Genomic DNA, 18,018 nt, shown 5'->3' with positions numbered 1-18,018 from the left:
GGGTGGGGGGTCTACTAACAGGGCTCCGTAGAAGTGTAAAAGGTTTAAGCGGATCCTGTGGTGTCTTCACTTCTGTTGTTGATTGATGGCCTTGGTGAGTGGTGGCAGCTTCAGGCCACTGAAATGGATTAATATCATTAGCATGACACTGGATCGCACCTTTGTTTCGAGCATGATATTCTGCTCCGTGGTCTATTTCCATAAGCCTATTAAGGACCAGAGTGTCACAGCCTATTGTCAGCAATCACCTTCCATTGTGTGGTGAATTACTGCTCCCGTCCAGACAGGGTTCACCCTAACCCAGTGAGAGCAAACGATGAAGTAATCAGTAATGATCACCAAAACATTTTCTGCACTGCTATAACACAAACCACACACACACACTACAGCCCAGTAAAGTGGATTTAGGCACTAAAATGGCATGTTTAATCTCTATATATAAGTGTAAACATTGAGAGGTATTTGAAGAATGTGGCGCAGTTTTTTTTAGTTTTTTTTTAGAAATACACAACATCCCAACAAGACCTCATTCTCCTCCTTCCCTCCATCTGCCCTGCTTCTTTCTGGAGGGGTGGGGGTACAGAGGAAGGGTTAAAGTAACCAGTGGAAGACGGGGTGTAGGGCTGGGCCTCAGTAAAGGGAGGAGGGGGGGGGCTATATAAAAACTGACAGAACACAAGTGGTGCTTTATCCACCCTGTACTGCTCTGGGTAAGAGGAAACCCTAAACTGCTTGGGCTGAACCAGCTTTACCTTTCCTCTTTTCTTTCCCTCCATTTTCACTCACACCCGTCAGACGTGTGCAACGCTCAGGACAAGAATGGCAGCATCATCTGCACGGAGAACAAACGGGCCCTGCAAAACGTTGGCTTTTGCATTACTTCTCATCGGCTCACTCTTAAATGGTACGTTTTTAAATATGCTTATTGCACAGAGGTGCAACTTCTCAGCGATTGTATGACCATCTACAGGGAGAGCGGGAGAGCCAGGAGGGGTGGGGTTGGGGTGGAGGAGTGTTTGTTTGAATGGTCTATGAGTTGAATTTTGGTTTTAACCCTACAACCTTTCTGCTCTCTGGAAGTTAACATACTATCTCAGTCTAAAAACAAAGGTAAACCATGTGCAACTTTAGATGTTTTTTAAAAGTTTGTTGTTTTTTTTACCAAGATGCTGACAGAAAAAAAAAACTTTACTTTGGGGTGTATCTTGGCAAACAAAGGGATCATTTTAGTGAGATGGGTTTTAAATTATGTTGAGACATAGGCAAATATTGAGTGAATTTTTAAAGTTGAGATCTATTTTCTTAACTCATTCATTTACAAAATGCTGACAAAATAGAGTTTTCTGCATTTTCTCTTAATTTTATTTTTTATTTTATTTCCTTTTTTACTATTTAACTTGAAACCATTTGTGAAATATCCTCTGGAGCTATGCTTAAAATTTCACTGAACTGATTTATATTGATCTTCAAGGACTTTGAGAAATGTGTGCATTTATATTTAGCTGGTTGTAATGTGAAGCCAGATGAAGCATGTGTGGGAGGAGGGTGTGTAGTAGTGGTAGTAGTAAAGCTGTAGAAAGGCATCAGGGCTGACTGATGATGTTAAACTAAGTGTAAAAACAACACAAAGCCCACATGGCTGACCTCCATTGAGAAATTATATAATAACTGTTAATACCAAATTGCAAATCACACTCATTTATTCATTTATTGCCTGAAAGCAGCTGTCCTCGTCAGCCTCACATTAGCTTATTCTTAATCAATCAACAGGGTGTGCTTTATTCAAATTGTAGGGATTTGTTTGATAGCATTACTAATTGTTTCACAATGCACTCTGATTTTTGGATTTAATCACTCTTTGAACTTAGTAAGTCTTTCAATTCACTCTAAGTTCATTTCAAATCATTAGTTCCAGCCAAAGTTAAGCCAAAACTGATGTGACAGGAAATCAAGAGCTACTCAAAACCAGGACCAAATAAGGCAACAAACACTGATGTGTTTTTTCCAAAAGTAAAAACATGTGCAAGTATCTTCTTCAGCATTAAGATGTAGCTCAAAGTGGACATGCAATTATATCTGATTCCAGTTTTAACTCATAAACATATCTATAAAATGTTTTAGATGGATAAGCCAACGTCAAATCAAAATAAACACATTGAAGTCCAAGATGTCAGAAATGGAGCCGAGAATTACCAACAGCTTTACTATCATCCAGAGAGCTTTTTTGTTGTAGCTGGACATGCATCACACACTCGATTACTTAATTCAAACCTCCTGTCTTATTCGTGGGATATATGTAGCTTATGGGAATGAGATCATCAGCAGTGAAAGGCAACTACATCTCCTTTGAAAAATAAAAGTGCCTTGACCTTTAGATAATGAATCAGAGGCAGCAAAACAATTAGTTTTCTGTGGGAAATAAACATTTCTTGATGTGCACTCCAATGTTTATCTATTTGAAAATCACAAGTTGCACAACAACGTCAAGTAGCTCAGAACATGTGACATGCAGTTGAGCCAAATTTTTGTCGAAAAAGATGAATCGCCATGGAGAAGATATCAGATATCATACAGATGGGAAAAAGAGAGAAAAGGAAAAAGATGACCACATAAGTTCAACTATATTTCAACGACAGGATAAAATATTTGTCTCTCGAGCAGACGACAATCCCTCTTGCTGAATTGTCATGTCAAATTGGGAGATGGGGGCACGGCAGTGTTACGTAAGTGGAGTAAAGATGGGCTTACTGTACAACTTTAGTTTGATGAGGTCAGAGCGGATTCACAGAGGGTAGTGAGTGTAACGGTTACCCAGACAACGTGGAGGGGGGTCGTGGAAGCAGAGGCTAAACAGGAGATGATCAGAAACACCGGGGGGAAAACCCCTTTAGAAAATGTTTAGCAGATTTCTTTTGGAAAGGCGGTGAGAGGCGTGAGACAAAGCAATGCACAGGGAATGAAAGGAGCTTAGTTTTACTTTGTTGTCAGTGACAGAACTGGAACGCTTCTTGCTTGGATGCTTTCAGTTTTAAATCTGTACTTATAAACAATTTTCGTAATACAGTTTAAGCTCTGTTTGCGCTGTGAAGTGGTTTTAGGAGGCTCTCTAGTTGAGCAACAAACCCTGCCCAGCCTTGCTGCCAACCCCAGAGCATGTAATTATGTAAATCATTGTTTGTGTAGTACCCATTGAAGTAACAGATGCACTAAAGAATCACTGAGACAATTATAACAACAGAGCTCATTCCCCTCATGAAGAAAGTAGAGAGAGCCAGTCAAATCTCAGTGTCAAGTGAGCCGGTGGTGGTGTGTAGACATTTGGGCACACACACATCCTTGGGATAATGTTTTTTTTAATCTTCTCCTTATAAGAGAAAGGCTGCTATTACACACAACTCTTAACAACATTGTCTTTGAATGTTTTCCAGCCTCTGTACTTGTAGACTCTATTTACTATTTACCTAAGAGTTGCCATTTATTGAACAACCAGAATGTGCCAGTTTTTTGTCCTGATTAATTAGATTCACTGAGGGGAAGGAGAGGCCAGTGTTTGAGTATCAGATGGCAACATGTACAGTTAAAAAAAAAAAAAAGCAACTGATGTTTAAAAGGCAGAGAACAAATCTTTGAACATCGACCAAGTGCACTTTACTCCGGTGTCTTAATGGCCTATTATAGCTTTTTTTCAATACCACCCCTCGATGCGTGTGCAAGTAATTACTCCGATTTTTGTACGATATAGTATGTCTCCAATTCTTTCTGCACAAAATCAATGTTGAGCCTCTGAGCTATTGACGCCCAGATCTGACTCACTCTGCAACAGGATCCCCTAGCAGTCTACCTGCATACACTCAAACCAGACAGGCTCACTCAAGGTAATGCACACAGCAATGAAACTGTGGTGGTCAATTGCGAGGGTCGTCTGTGTGTTGGGGGAGGAGGGGTCATATAATGCTCCCAATTGAAAGCAGATGTCATGTTTCCTGATTGTGGTCCCCAGAAGCGGGTATCATGCTTTTGATAAGGCGCTGCAGTGGCCTCAGGGTCGGGTTGGGTGAATGCTGCAGCCGGGCAGCATTGGGTGAAGTAAGTGCAGCTTCCACCGGCCTGATTGAAACCATGAGATCCAGTTGTGTTTCTGCCAAGAGAGGAGAATGGGCTGGGTTCTGCTATTAATCGCTGTGACAGGAACAACAGCGGTGGGGGCGCAGCGGTGGGGGTCAAGATAGTGGGGTCAGCAGTCTGTTGTTTCAGAGAGGATAGAGTTGCAGAGCATGTTTAACCCTAAGGGACGGGGCTCCAATGTCACATTCCTCGGCACGCTCTAAAACTCTCAAATTCATTTTCTCTCCGAGTAGCAGGATATGAAATGATGAAAACACTCCTTGATAAGAAAACAACATTCTGAATGAATTATGTGTTAATTATTACAGGGTACTCTAAAGAAAAGCCAAAAGGATGTTTTTACAGGCCTGAGCATCATTGAGGAAAAAATAATGTTACAATAGGCATTCCAACACAAATGTTATAATTTCACTGCAGATTTTAACCTCTGGAGCTTCATTTGATCCAACTATGCATTTTTGTCTTTCACTTTCTTGCTTCACTCATTTAGTATGTTAACATATTATATAAAATCTAAACTCATTGCATAATCAACAAGAGTAGATAATACTGATGAACTTAGAATGAAAGGGTATTTAAGAATGACTACCCTTGGTCTCCACCTTTGAAAATCCACATTGGGGTAAGTGAGGGAGGGTTGGGGTGGAGGAGGAGTGCTCTGATTAAATTTATATTCAACTGATGTCACAGTGATGTCAGAGAACCTCTACAGAAGTACTATGAAATTGGGGATGGGGCCAGAGATGGCAGATGAGGGAAATTTCCACTTAATGGCAGCACAATGAAGCACTGTTGTACACATACTGAAATAATTTCTTGCATCATGTTTCACTATATAAAAAGGCATAAAAACATGTTTACAGTTACAGGAAACCTACATTTAAATTACCTTTTCAAAATTCTACTTGAATACTGCTCTTAAAAATATTCAGATTTTATAATTGGTTTATCCTGGTGGTGGCTGACCCATTGGTGATCAACCAAGATGCAAGTCCCTGAGAAGGGGCCTTAAGGGAGTCATGCTGGCCATCCAAGCAGCCCCTAGCACAAGCTAAATCCACACTGTACATGGCAGGTCTTGACTAAAAGATTCTCACACGCAGTCAGGATAGCTAGAACATCTGCATTCAGCCTTAAATCCAGCTGAAAAATTGGTTTTGCCACTTGCCAAATCTGCAAACTTCATTTGTGGCATTCCAAGATAAATTATTGTCTTGTTTACCTACGGAAAGTCTGTGTCATTCGTTAAGCATCACATGCTGCATGTGGCAGGGAGGCTGTTAGCAGAACCTCAATCCTTTTGACACGGTGGTCCACTGACGTGTGCAGACCATTATCACCTCACTGTGCCCCCTTACACAGCACAAGGTTTTCCTCAACAGAACAAGGGAGAGGAAAGGGCCTCAGGGGTATAAGGCCATATTTTTGGAGTTTGTCCCTCAAGACAATGTAGCTACTCTGGAAGCCGGGTTGGGAGGCCAAAACCAAAAGGAACATCTACCCATTTTAAACATCCAACAGCTGGTTTATGTTTTACATATAACAACACACAATAGAGGGTGCACAGTCAAAGAGATGCAAAATAAAAGAAGATGTACAAGTCAATTTGCTGCACTTAGGATTGTATGCAAAGTTGCACAAAACCACAAGAACTTAACTATAGTAACGTGAAAACCTTTATGTCAAGAGGAACAACTTATTCAAGTCACTCATCATTATGAGGAGACCAAGAAGCATGAACGCAGAACTATGCAGAGGTCCTTCATAGGAACGTTTGCATGTTAGCTATGCTATAACCAGGCATGCAAAGCTCCCTGGGGCTATTGGAGAGAAAGTAGCTGTTACGTTATGGCTCTTGGCATGTTGCTTTACACTACACTATATAGTATGGGAGGTGTTTGCACCTCACCTCAGAAGATGCCTGGGATTAGCTGTGCGTGACTGGAAGAGGGTGAGTAGACAGGGAGGGTTCAGAGAGAAGAAGGCGTGGAACAGCAGGCATGTCTTCTTCCAAAGCCTGCCACATTCCTCCATCTGGGGTCCCAAGAGATGGGGGGTGTGGGGTGGAGCATATCCAGACCGCAGCCGTCACTCAGAGCAATCTGGTGGGAAAATCTTCAAGAGAGCAATGAAGTCAAGGCCTATGCTGAATAACATATGGAGTCAAGGCTGATTAAGAACACTGTAGTTAGGCTTGTCATGTTTGTGCAACGATAGCGAGGCTGTGTGCTGCTATCATTGCACAAACTAATGACTGATATCATTGACACTTTCTAACACTACACAAAAAGAAGGAGTTAAAGAATATGCTCAATGTGGTTATTTGTGTGTAACAGAAGCAGCACAATGCTCAGGGGTTGTGAACTTCCATCTTTAATGTACAGTAGTAATCTACTGTTGTATTGTAATTTGTACGACACCTTGGACAACTCAAGTTGAATGTGCTCTGTGAGTAAACTTGATTTGATTTAAGTATAAGTGGAATGGATCAGAAAAATTAGTGAATAATCAACTTTAGTCGTGGCTCCTGTTGAGTTAGGGAATGGAGGCTATAGGGCAGTGAAGTGATGATGGGGTCAGAGGTCATGTTGTCAGGAAGTGTGCTGACCTCACGCAGGCAGCAGGGCTGCAGCAAACACACCAGACACATCACTGTATCAATTACAGCACAGAGGTGCAGGTCATGGCTACAATACAAAGTGAAAAAGAAACAGGAAAGCTACTCACACTTCCTCTGTTCTCCACGCAAGATAAATGAAACAAATGAGCCAAGAGGCAACAATAAATGGATATTGTGTAACCAGCCTTTAGAAAAATAAAGTGTTTTCCTGACATGAATAATGGCCAGATATGAAGCTTTGGGGTCAACAATCAGGACAAAACAATAAAAGTCATTCAGATCTTGCTGTTTCTGTAAATGTTGGTCATAAGAGGTAATTATAAGCAGTCTTTATTCAAATTGGTCTCTATTTTGTTAGGAAAGTATATTTCTGTGTAATATGTGAGTTATGGCTGGTCAGAAAGCTGGACAGGGTTTATTGACTCTGTTGGCACCATTGCAAAAAAAATGAGCCTTGTGTCTACAGCTGAAGCTAAACAAGCATGTTTTGCTTTATAAAAATGTGGCAGCCCCGTTTACAAGAGCTTTTGAGGTGCCATGACATCATTAGCACAAGTCCAGTAAAACGCAGTTGATTTTTACAGTATGTCTTTAAAAATCTCGTCAATCCCTCAAACTCATCTACTGTATGAACAGGAAATTTGTTTTAAAATAATGCCATTTCCATTGTGGTTCAGTTTGCTTTAAAAGGAAGTGCAAATTCATTTCCAGTCACTCATCACAATATCTCCCCAATATCCCGTCAGACGCTGTCCCAAAACTAAGCATACGCATCAGCCACAGTGTCAATCTTTAGATGTCTTTATATTGCAACGCCACTGACAGAGTTTTACCTTACAGTCTGCTACAACTCACACCATGACAGAAAGCCATCACAGAGCTTAAACAACACATTTCAGCTTATGCACTCAGATACTCCTGTGTGTCAAACTTGTATGAGAAAAACCTGATTTATGCCCGACCATCTCACCCATTTCGAACCTCATCCTTTTCCACTAAAATAAACAGACAGACCACCCAGTGACGGAGTAAGCATTGCAGCTGAAGGCTACAAGTTACAGACCAGGGGTATAAAAGACAGACTCACAAGGTTAGACAGTCCTTGACCTGTCGCCTTTCCCACACTCAGGTTGCTCCTTATAGTTAATTAAATGCACCAAGATTAGTGAGACGAGTCATTAAAATCAGCAAAATTCTGGCTCCCTGATTAAATTTGAGCATGTCTACTAAAACGCTTTTGTTCTAAGTATAATACAGATACAGAAACTGCTAAACAGCCACATCAGTGACCCTAATGTTTTTTCAATTATTTGAACTTGTGGAACTTTACCCTATTTAGATACTGTATAATGGACAGCTGCAATGGACAGTTGCTAACACTCAGCATGCCAGGAGACCTCCTTGGAGATTACTGCCCCACCTGCTAGCACGCAACACACAGTGTTTACTCTGTACTGTGGGCACTGTCTGTCACAATGATTTATCAAAGGAAGTCAGTGGACATGTGTCACAGTGCCACCACTGTGTGAATATATAATGTACCTCATGTGTGAAAACTTCAAGTAGTGACCAAAAGACTGTAAGTAATCCATGAGGAGGCAATGTGTAGAGGGGGAAAAGAGGGGGAAAAGAGAAAGAAGGAGGCGATAAATAAAGCCAAAAATGATTGAAATAAACTTTAAACCAGGCTTTTGTGTAGTGTAGAATTAAAAATATTACACCAGTGATTAATCATTTTAGAGATTATCACAGCGCATCTCAACTGAGGCAAATAATCTCAAAATGGTTGATAGTTTAAGTAGCATACAGGATTTAATCAAGACACAAATAATAATTTATTAATCATTTATTTTATTCTAAAGGGACAGTGTACAGCTCAAACCATAAATGTCACCATTTGATGCACCGTACCAGATTATAGCTTCAAGTGAATTCACATCTGTAGTCCCTTGGCAGGTCAGAGCAGCGAACAACAAAAGGGTAAAGGGAAACTATTATCCTAACTAAATGATTAGAACCACCAGAAAAAAACATAATTAACAGTTATAGTTACCAGCCACATCACATCTATTTCTAAATACAAATGTCAAACAGGTCTGCAAAAACACAAAATGCTTACTTACTGATTACAGATATTGTAAAAGTTAATGTTATTACTGTTGCATATGTGCAAACTAAAAAAACAAAGCCAGCTTTTCAATTAAAAGGTGTATGTGAACAAAGGCACGAGTAAAATTTAGTTCAGCAGCCACGTGAGGAACAACATGGCGAGAGAACGAGAAGTAATGAGATCTGCAGCGTTGAGGCATTATGGGAATGCTTTAAAAGTGAGGTAATGCTGGTGTTGTTCGAGTAAGGCTGATCTGGGTAGAAGGAATGCATGCTTAGTATTCTGGTTTGATTTCTGGATCCTTTGGCAATTTGACCAGAGCAAATCACAACAATAAAGACCTCAGACTGTTTAGCACAATGTTTATTTAAAAAATTAACAGAGAATCAAACTTTGTAGTTGAAATGCTTTTCAGGTACCAGACTAGGAATATCATATCAAGACTGATTTAGTGTTGTAATTTATTAACCGCTCTTTCCCCAAAGTCATAGTCAACTCGCGGAAAATGGAAAACAGTATATTGACATATTACATAATTCACAATCTGGAAAATGTGATGTTTTCCACAGCATCATTACCTGGCACCTTTAGCAGCACATTTAATCAGGGCTTTAAATTGTTTAACAGGGTAGATGGAAAATCCTTACTCATACTGATATATCAATACATTTATTTTGTATAACCCCATTCAAGCTTAACCTGAAGTGAGTCACTGTAACCATGGGCACTTTTAAAAATGTGTGTGCGAGAAAGATTGTATTTCAAAGTGAATGACTTCATGATGTGGTCCATGAATCTGTGAGCATCGGTTATCTACCGCAGTGAGATCTATTACCTCATCGTCCATCACTGCAGACGCCATAACGGACACAGAGCAATCCCTCTGTGAGCACACCTAAGAGCTCTTCTACACTGCATGACTTTGTGCATTAGGATAACTGGTTTTAAAGATAGCACTCTGATGAAAACTGCAAACTGAGCTATGAGTTACTACCTCACAACTTTATTAAATAATGCCTGCAGAACTATAATGAGTTGCTGTAGGACAATACCACATGATTCTTCAGAGGGGCTGCACTGAAAACACGTACCAGACAAGATTTAAAAAAAAAAAAAAAAAAAAAAAAAAAGACCTTTCCTATTACAGTGGCTTTCCACGCAGACAACATCCATTTCTGATCCCTTTCCCCACATCTAGTGCTCAGTGTGGGTACCTCTCTGCGAGAGATCAATTAAAAATACGACAAGATAATACAAAATGGAAAGCAAATGCAATTGTTCAATCCAGACAGAGCATTCTCTTTTGTTGAATGTTTTGCTTCACTGTGATAATGTGATCACAGATAGTCCGTTTTAGTAAATGCGAGCTTGCTATGTGCAAGTTACAAACATTGCATTACTAGACAAGATGTCTGGACACTGAATTTGAAAATGTTCATAAATGTACTGAATGGCTTGCCACCATTTGGAGCCAGTAAAGATCACAGCTGCCCCATGAGGCTTTAAAAGCATAAACTGAACTATCAGTAAAGGCCATGTACAGTATAAATAAATAAATAAATACATGTCCATTTAACATGTTTGTAATGCCAGTAGGGTTAATGGAGTAGCATTTAAAAACTAAACAGAACTACTGTTGTGATTGACAGTTCATATCATTCTACCTGGTGTGAACTTGACCCTTTTGATACACAGCCCATATGTTATAATTTTAAACTATTTGGCACAAGGCCATAGCTTAGCTAACAGCATGTTTGCCATGAGCTGACAGAGTTCCCTGAGAAGCTCATAGCACTGGTCACACTGGGAGTGAACAGGAGGTGAGAGCTTTTGGCTGGCAGGACCAGTCCAGGCCTCGTACTGAGGCACGGTTTATTTGTGTAGGCTGTGCAGAGGAACTGGTCTACCAGCAGGTTATTAATTACAGACAGTTCCTCAGTGTTGAGACTCATTGATTTACGGTCATGGTGTGACAGTTGTCATAAAGTTTTACTGCAAAGCACATCAACAAATGAAAGTGTTTTCAAGACAACCACAGCCTATCAGTAAGTGTTGCAGTATATTTGTGGGTTTTAGATGGGAGGGTCATTTGAGCAATACAATATAGTCATTGTAAGTATGCCAGTGTGTGGTTGGATTTCTTATTGATTTAATTATATGTCATTGCTCTATTTCAATGAAAACATTTATTTCATATTTAGTGTGTTTTTCAAACAAAATGACATTAAGCCTTGTTGATTTTACAGCAGGAGTCATGGCACAGGAGGAGGAAGTTGTCGAGGAGGATGCGCCAGTTCTGGAAGCAGAGGGATACATACGAGGAGACATGATTCCCATGACAACTACAGCTCCTGGTAAGAGGACAGTCACTCTGCATGTGTGTGTGCTTGCTTGCATCAAAAATGTACCTGCAGTGAAATAATTGACTTCATTATCAAAGTGTATGTACTACAAGCCTCAGATCATTCATCTCGAAATACAGCCAAGCCCAACCACATGTACATGTTTTAACCACATCATAATATATAAAACACTTTTTTCACAGCAGACATTTTGATACATCTAAGTGGAACAAATTTATTTGTAAATAAAACTATAAAATTAATCATGGCTGGTATTTCATTTCCAATTAAAAAAATGTCTGCTTTGAAACAGATTTATAGATCAACATTTGAGAGGTCAAATTACACTGTAGAGGAAGAAACAAAAACAGGCCAGAGAAAAAGTCATTTAATTAAACAGAGGACAATAAATCATTCCTTGACAAGTGGTACTACTGTACTGCACAGGCCTCATATATTCCCATTAACATGGTTGAGAATAACATTCAAAAACATTAAAAGCAGCCTATAACTATGATGTCATCAGATCACTGTACCTTAAATGCCAACTTAACTTTCCAGAATTATCTATACTGTAATCTCAGACCATTCACCTGAGCAGACAATTAACCATTTAAATTGAACTGCTTTTGCAGAGTCAGATGATCCACAAGTCATAGTTTTCCCTACTATGGGACCTCTAGAAATTACCGAGCAGGCTACAGCAGCACCAACTACAGAAGATGCAGGAGATGCAGGAGAGGCGGAGGGCAGCCTCGCAACTACACAAGAGACAGCTGACAAGGCAACAGAGTTCACACCTGATGCACATACTGACACACCCAAAATCATGGAAGCAGAGACCCATCCACCCCAGCCCTCTAGAGGCGACGGTGCAATCAACAAACCTAAGGTAAGATACAGGAGTACCTTCAGATACCTCAGTCAGTCATATAGCAATTTGACTGGTAACCTGGAGTTCAGAATAACAACTAAATATTAGTAATATTATAGAATTGTTTATTTTGTTGTTCATATAGTTTATATTTACTCAGTATCATTTAGAGCTGCATTGATCAGCCATCGTAATCGACAGAAAATGAATGAATATATCCACATGCATAATAATTTACTATTTTGATAATCAAACCATCATTTTGAGTCGTCTTTTTTTTTTTTTTTTAAGAGAAAATGTCCAAATTCTACAATTCCAGCTTCTCAGAAGTGAATCGTGAATTTTGCAGTTTATTTACCAAACCAAAGCCTGCAGCCTTCTTTGATAATAAACTGAATATCTTTGGGTGTGGACTAATGGCTGGGACAAAACAAGAGGGTGGAGGATTTCATCATGGGGTTTGGGAATCAGTAATAGACATTTTTGATCATATTCCGGCAACAACAACTAATTTACAGATCAAACAACTAATTGATTAAGAAAAAATAATACTAGATAATTGAGTAATTAAGAAAATGATCACTAGATTAATCAATCATGAAAAAAATTGTTAATTACAGCCATAGTATCACTCATTACTTGTGTTACTTTGGCATGTTGAGATACATTTTTGTGCAATATAACTTCAAATGTCTGTAATGACACTGAAACAAGACACTCTTTGTAAACGATTCTTCTCAAAGTGGAGAAGGAAGAGTGGCAGAAAGAAAATAAGGATGTATTTTCACACCAACTGAGAGCTATGTCTCGATGCCCTACATATATTTTACTCTTGTTAATAAGTGTGATGCTTGCGGCAAAATTGAATAAAAAAAATGTTCTGTTATGGTCAAAATCAATTGTTATATAAAGTATGGATGCTGTGCAGCGGTTGCACATTGTTTAAACAGAATAAAACCAAAAAATTCAATGTTCAAAAATGTTTCCCAAATCCCATACTCACAAATATCATGCTTCTGTAATTTTTGATGACATACAGAAATCATGAACAGTAAAAAAACAGAGACCACAGGATAACTCAGTTTTGTTTCCCTCTGCAGCCGGTGCCACAGGATGATGTCGTCTGTGTTAGCAAAGCGGTGGTCCAGGATAAAAACGCTGTCAATCTGAAACTCAAGGCCTCCTCCACCTGTGTAAGTTCAGAAAACACCCCATTCTGTCTTCCTTATGCATCTGCTTATGTGTGATATAGAAGAACAATTGTTTGTGAGGTACAACAGCAGAAACACAATTTCAGTGGTATTGATGATACAGCAAAGAGGCTGGGGAAGAATCCATCAGGGGACACACAATCCCACAGGAGTGCAAAATATTCATACACACACCTGCCCTTTTTTTTGTACACACACACACACACACACACACACACACACACACACACACACACACACACACACACACACACACACACACACACACACACACACACACACACACACACACACACACACACACACAGGAAAGTAGTCTCTAGTGTGGATTTGATGTTATTCCCAGCTGGCCATCAGCTTGCTTAACATAAGCTCAGCAGGAAATTCTTCCTTATTTAAGAGGCAGACATCGTTACATCGCTGATGCCCATAAATCAGTGAAGCCAGAGGCAGACTGAGCCCATCCTTCTTAACATCTACTTCTTAGGTTTGGAGGAAAGTCCAAGAGATTTCTGTTGCATGTGAACCAGGGCATGGATTGAGCTGTGAGGGCAGAGAGCAGTGGAGCGCAATGGGTGGCCTCACTCCTGCAGTATAATGTGTAATGTATAGGAGCCTAGGGCAGTAGTGTGGGTGTTTGTGGGTTTGCTTGTGTGGAGAAACACAAGCTTTTCTGCTTTGATGTTTACAGGAATTACTGCTTCTATGTGGTGGTCTTAACCCACGAGTTGAGATTTCACCTAAACATTAGCTATCATGTTGCCTGAGCAGTAAATGCATCAATTTATCATTCGAACATTGCATAAACAGCAGTATGTTGTAAAATATACATGCTGTGTAATAAGACTGAGACATCAACAGTGAACTAAAGAATTACCTTAACATGTGGCTGCATCATCTTCCGCCCATTTCTTCCCTAGAGAACACCATCTAACCACAAAATGTACCCATATTTACAAATTTAACCACTACAAATGTCACTCTTAAATTTATCAAAACTTTGGGCGATGAAATTGATGTGAAGGTTTACAGAAGACTTAAACTAAGATCTACATGTTGCCCTAAATCCAGGCTTAAACTGAATCTAATTTGGTACAACCTATCATCTTGTATGCTTTAAAACATTTAAATCTGTCTTAAGCACACTGGGGAGGACACCTGTGTTGTTTAAGGAGTCTAACTTTAAGGATTAGTTGAGTAATGACATTTGGGATTCCTGATCTGAGATACTGTATGAAAGGATGATAGAGCTGTAAATAACGAAAGTCTTGGGACTATCTCACATCCGGTCGAGTAATGGAGGGGCTTATCTAGTCTCTCCATATACAGTCTGCAACTCATTTATGTATATATAATATATGTATATACATTAGCAGTTAAATGCATGGACACACTTTCTCATTACTTTTTACTGCTACTGTATATATGAGACCAAATGTCATGTAAACAAAAACCCAAAGATCGCTTCTGGAGAGAGGTCACCGTGTCCTGCCCATAGCTATGTGATTTTGTGGAAGAGCCAGCTGTCCACTCGTAAACTGGGATCGAGGGCTTCTGCAGTGTGGCGAATTCTGATGTTGTTTGGATCAGATTACAACAGAGGGAAAAAGAGCTGCACCAGGTTGTGATAGCCCTTATTGGATTAAAGACAAAGCAAGATGAAGGAACAGGAGGGTAAAGGGATTAGAGGAGGAGTGGAAGAATCAAGGTTGGGTGTTGTGATTTTTACAGAGCACAAAAAGATTTGAGATTAGTGATGAATGTAATATTGTGAAATGTTTAATCTATAATTTGATCAATTAAACCGTTCCCATGTTTTTAAGAGGAAAAAACTTCAATAATAAGTATCTTTTATTTTGATCTCCTTGCAGGAAGACACAAAAGCGAAGATTATAAGTGTTCTGCAGGAGCTGTGTGGTGAAGACTGTAAACTACAAATCTACCAGGAAGACAACACAAACCAAATCCTTGTATCTGGGCCGTATGTTGAAAGTCAGTAACATTCTTGTTGTAATTCATACAATGAGAAAAGACTTACAAAGCACATTGTTACACTTGTACACATCTTCAGATTATACTGTGCTTTATCATCTGATCAGCAGCCATTATGAGGCTGCTTTTGTAAGAGGCATTAACCACTTCTTCATTAATAGTAGCTTCATTGCTCCATTTTAAAATCTCCCATTTAATTTACTGAGAGTAGATTACAACTAACTCTATTGTGTTTTTTTATGTTAAGTAGCTTGAGTTAAGTAGGATTTATATCTTTACTCATCTATGAGTAAAACCCCTTCTGCAGTAAGAAAAACACAAACCAACTTTTTGTTTTTGTATTTGCAGGTGATGTTGCAGGCATGGCCAACAAGTTCAACAATGACAACATCAAAGACAAGGTAAAGTATCACTGAACCTGTACTGTAGAAAATTATATATTATTGTCAAAAATATGTTCAGTTGGGAACAGTTTTCTATGGGCAGCCAACACGGTAAATCATATCATGCACCATGAAGGGCCTATAAAGTCCCCCCTCTCCCACCCAGCTACTGTAAAATTCCCGATTGACTCACAATCAAACAAGATGGGAAAAACACTCCTTGTGCAAGATTTTCCAAAAGGCTTCAAGCTGCCAGTATGACAGTTGTTGTGACAAACAAAAATCCCACAGCTGCCAAACATTTTTCTTGCACCTCGGAGACAATTTGGGGTTATGGGTGTGCCTGCCACGCCCTTCTGTCTCTACGCCACATACTGAATGACCATATTACCAATAGTGATTTAGTGAAACAGTCACTCCTCATCATACTATCTCAAGTCTACTAACTGGCATATTTTTGTTTTGAAATTGTGTGTAACCAAAGGATGTACTACAATTTCTTTGTAGTACAAAGTACAAAGCCTCTACGAGGCTTTGGGTGAGGCTGAGTCATGATAGTCAAGACAACCGTAACTGTGTGACGAATCTCCTTGCCAGTAAAACAATGATTCACAATATACATTTTAACAACTGCACCGCATCTCATGTTTTTGTGTGTGTCGGTTTCAGTCTGTCCAAAGTGTTTGATTTATTGTTTGGTTTGCTAGATGCACAGTAATTTTGTCTTGACTCATGTTTTTCTGGTTCTTCTCATTCTTGTTAACAGACTGATGTTGAGGAGGCTGTCCCACGTTGGGGGAAGAACTCTAAGTTGGTGCTGGTTGCCCTGCTGCTGACAGGTCTATTGCTGGCTGCGCTGCTGGTAGCAGGGTACTACCTCAAGACCCACCGCAAGAACTCCAAAGGAGTCAGACTGGTAAGTGGATTAGAGGAGGTGTGTCAGTGTTATCCAATACCACATGACCCAAAATTCTGTAGTTGCTATTATACCAATAACTACGGAACACAACATTCAATCAGGAAAGCTTTTTTTCCACCACACATCATCTTCTTGTTTACGTTCAATTTAAACAAATTCATGAGGTGTAAAAAGTGTACTGACAGACACCATGTCCTAAACCAACATCTCTTTCTTCCCTATAATGGCCTTTCAGTGTTTGTTATTCAGTACAACATGGGCTGACATTAAAACAGGCACCTTTCCTGACCGAACCTAAGGGCCCCACAGGATCCAATTCACTAAGGAAATTGTACACAGTGACTGTTTATTTTTATAAAGTACATATGGATTTCAGGTCAAACATATGGATATACTCTGGTCAATTCCTCACTTTAAGGGATGGACATGCTTGACTCACATGTCCCTTAAGTCCTTAACTCAAAGCAGCAATGAGTTCTTTTTACCTCATCCCTTTGCTAGGGGGCTACACATGGTTTTAGTTTCTTTTTCTCGAAAGCTTATGACATCATTTTTTAAAAGGTTAACATATGGGGGCACACCCATGTGATGGTTTGGGTGGAACAGCTTGTTGAATTGCCTTTGTTCAGTGCCTTATTTATTAAATAATCTCCTGTCACATGCTTCATATATTATCCATAAAGGTTTTGCTGACAAAGTATCTCGCTAAACCTGAACTAAGTTATTTCAGATGGTTTCATATAGAATTAAAGAAAAAAAATGCTTTCTTGCATAATGTTAACCTCTCAACACTAAAACAATTACCAACACCCATCTGAGCTCACACAGCTGAAACCCATAAATCTCATTAACAAAGAATGCATTTGTTTATATTTGACCTGTGCCCACAAAACAAATACATTTTCAATCACACATTTTATTGCTTGTTTGCATGTCATATTTGACCAGTAAAATGAAACATGTTGATGTTAAATCTCTATCCTAAACCATACCTAATCCAAGATGAGTAGTGACTGAGTGTTTCTGTGCTTTCCTTCAGGCCGAGTCTTTCCAGGTGGATGAGGAGAACCAGGCCAACACCCTGGTGTCTGTGGCCCCCCTGCCCCAGGAACCCGCTGACAAGCCCACTGTTAATGGAGAGTCTCCACCAGAAAACGGGACCAACCCCACCCCCACCACTAATGGACACTCTGCCACCCAGAACCCGGTGGCTGACACAGAGATGTGAATCATGACACCCCCGACCTCCAGTTCCACCCATCACCCACCGAGACACATAACTCACAAGCCCCTCCACTGCCTCAGAGACTATCCACACACTGAAATAAATTCACCATGAATCCACCGCATACAGCCACCTCAAACTGCAACTCTCGGGACAATGATGACGACAACGTTGATGACTATGATGACAATAATGACAATGCCTGTAATGTGAAAAA

At 39.8% G+C, this 18,018-nt stretch overlaps 1 protein-coding gene across 1 annotated transcript; it reads left to right on the top strand.

Moving 5' to 3' along the window:
- Positions 1-805: 805 nt before the first annotated feature.
- Positions 806-17,804, top strand: si:ch211-286o17.1 (hematopoietic progenitor cell antigen CD34). The gene is made up of 8 exons (XM_062416249.1): positions 806-904; positions 11,105-11,209; positions 11,833-12,089; positions 13,172-13,264; positions 15,154-15,274; positions 15,623-15,675; positions 16,424-16,573; positions 17,616-17,804. The coding sequence occupies exons 1-8, from the start codon at positions 820-822 to the stop codon at positions 17,802-17,804; spliced, it is 1,053 nt and encodes a 350-aa protein (XP_062272233.1). The 5' UTR covers positions 806-819.
- The last annotated feature ends 214 nt before the right edge of the window (positions 17,805-18,018 follow it).

This window comes from Scomber scombrus, chromosome 3, assembly GCF_963691925.1.
Source record: "Scomber scombrus chromosome 3, fScoSco1.1, whole genome shotgun sequence".
Classification (NCBI taxonomy): Eukaryota; Metazoa; Chordata; class Actinopteri; order Scombriformes; family Scombridae; genus Scomber; species Scomber scombrus.
Note: the sequence above shows the minus strand (reverse complement) of the source record. Positions and strands in the feature narration are given on the sequence as shown.

Excerpts from the sequence above, each read along its gene's own strand:
- si:ch211-286o17.1 (XM_062416249.1), top strand. The coding sequence starts at position 820 with ATGGCAGCATCATCTGCACGGAGAACAAACGGGCCCTGCAAAACGTTG. Across the intron at positions 12,090-13,171 it reads GTGCAATCAACAAACCTAAG|CCGGTGCCACAGGATGATGT; the intron begins GTAAGATACAGG and ends TTCCCTCTGCAG. Across the intron at positions 15,275-15,622 it reads ATCTGGGCCGTATGTTGAAA|GTGATGTTGCAGGCATGGCC; the intron begins GTCAGTAACATT and ends TTGTATTTGCAG.